The sequence below is a fragment of the Pundamilia nyererei genome, unplaced genomic scaffold (assembly GCF_000239375.1).
Source record: "Pundamilia nyererei isolate P.nyererei 1_Seehausen unplaced genomic scaffold, PunNye1.0 scaffold00361, whole genome shotgun sequence".
NCBI lineage: Eukaryota > Metazoa > Chordata > Actinopteri > Cichliformes > Cichlidae > Pundamilia > Pundamilia nyererei.
In genome coordinates this window covers 269701-271492 of record NW_005187762.1, presented here as the reverse complement: position 1 = coordinate 271492, position 1792 = coordinate 269701, and the positions used below count along the sequence as shown (strand labels likewise).

Here is a 1792-nt window from a genome sequence, read left to right as displayed (position 1 = left end):
TTTTTTGCCCCACTGTATATGCACCGACATGTCTCGTTAATGCTGCACTCAGACCCGTGCAAAGCAGGGAGATTTCTTTGATCCCAAAAATGAGGTGAAAAAAAAAGATCAGCTGTTTCTTATTTTAAACATGGTTACGTTTCCAGAATTTCATAACTGGTGCATTCCCAGTCAAAATGATTCCATATATTGTGGGAAGTGTGTTTTCCTTTGTTTTTGGCTCTGGGACCATTGGGTAACTGTTTTATGGGTTAATTGTCAAACAAGGGCTTCTACTAACACTACTTCTCCTGATCTATAAATCTGTCCCATAACTTTGATCATTTGATTATAAAAGTCAGAAAATTACCTAGAAAACTTAAATTACAGCTCTTGGTAAGGTAGAAACTGACACTTTCGTCATTACAATGATCAATTTATCAGAACTATTTTTCTTTCTCTTGGTCTTTAAGTGTTAAATCCTACATGCATGAGCTAAAATGATCCCGGACAAACTGGCGCTCCTCGTCGGGCCCGTCCACACCAGGTCTGCTGTGTGCAAACTGTGGAACAGCACTGCAGCCGGTGAATGACTTCTATCAGAGTTGTGTTTATGTTTGTGAAGACGGGAGGAAGTGCCCCTCGCAGGTCTGGTCGCTGTGAGAGATTACTAAATTTATATTAAAATTGGTTTTAATATCAAATGCTAAAGAAATTTAGCATTTGGACAGTTCTGCCTTTTTTTTTTTTTCTTTTTTTCTCCGTGGGAAACCTCACCAAAATATTTCACCTGAAGAGGTGACCGTGCACGTAAACATGACTGATCTGTGTACAGTAAAAGCAGCAATGGTTATGTGCAAGTCTGCAGCTTGCAGGGCTGCAGCTGAGCACAGCTTGGAGTAATTGTTTTGTCTGTAAAATGTCAGATCATAGAAATGCCTCTAAGGTTCTTATTGAAGAACTAAATTACCTTTATTAATTAACTCTGTCCATCAGCGCACACGTGGTGCAGGACAAAACAAGTCTATCAGACTGTTGAAGGGCCCGTTCAGTAAAAACCACAGTGCATTATTGGACTGGGTTTGTTCTCCCTCCCTGTTACTGACCTCCACAGTGTCAGATTACTGAAGGTTAGTGTGTGTATGAACCACCTCATCCCACCAACCCCGCCTCGCTCCTCCCCCTGCTCTGACGAGGAGGGCAGCCATCACGCTGCTCAGTGTGGAAGACCTGTGACCGCTCTAAGTCGTGTTGTGATGCTGCAGTGATGGAAACACTGTTTCAGTTGGTTGTGTTTGTGTTCCAGGGAGCCAGAGTTGTTGTCTCCCGCTCCTTCGCTGACTTCACACCCCAGGCGACCTTTGACATCAAGGTGGGCACAAACGAGAATCACTAATGGCAATCGCAGACTGAAGGAAGGGGATTTTTACCCCATAAAGCTGCGATCAGTTAAACATCTTAGTCGATACCGAATGTAGCTCAGAAGAATGTAACATGAAGATGGCAAGATGAAACTTATCAGGGTTAATGCACAAACAGTCCTTTCAGATAAAATATCATGGCTATATTTGTAAAGTTGATTCTGCATCAGCAATAGTTTCAGTGTCGTGATCATCAGCACGAGTCCACTCAGGGATCTGTATTCTGGCCTGAAAGACTACAGGAGGCTCAGCACTGTTGATGGCTTCAGCAGTAAATTAATAAATGTGCTAATCTTTGGTTCAGGTCTGGATTTGTGTAGTTTATTAAAACTTCACTCAATTGTGGACCAGAAATGTAAAATCTTTGGTTTGGTCTTCTTCTCCAGTTTGTG

The 1792-nt window shown here is 42.2% G+C and overlaps 1 protein-coding gene across 5 annotated transcripts in view; it reads left to right on the top strand.

The window, feature by feature from the left end:
- The window catches only part of pdha1b (pyruvate dehydrogenase E1 subunit alpha 1b), a 5839-nt gene extending 4062 nt beyond the window's left edge, over window positions 1-1777 (top strand). For 3 of the 5 annotated variants that reach the window (XR_001290624.1, XM_013915782.1, XM_013915781.1), the window contains one exon: window positions 1286-1777. Coding sequence is in view for 4 of the 5 variants with exons in the window: in XM_013915782.1 (XP_013771236.1) it covers window positions 1286-1375 (90 nt within the window). In the remaining variant the exon portion in view is untranslated. Of the gene's footprint in view, window positions 1-14; window positions 95-1285 lie in introns of all 5 variants that reach the window. The other 2 variants (XM_013915779.1, XM_013915780.1) reach the window with 2 other exon arrangements.
- Window positions 1778-1792: the final 15 nt, after the last annotated feature.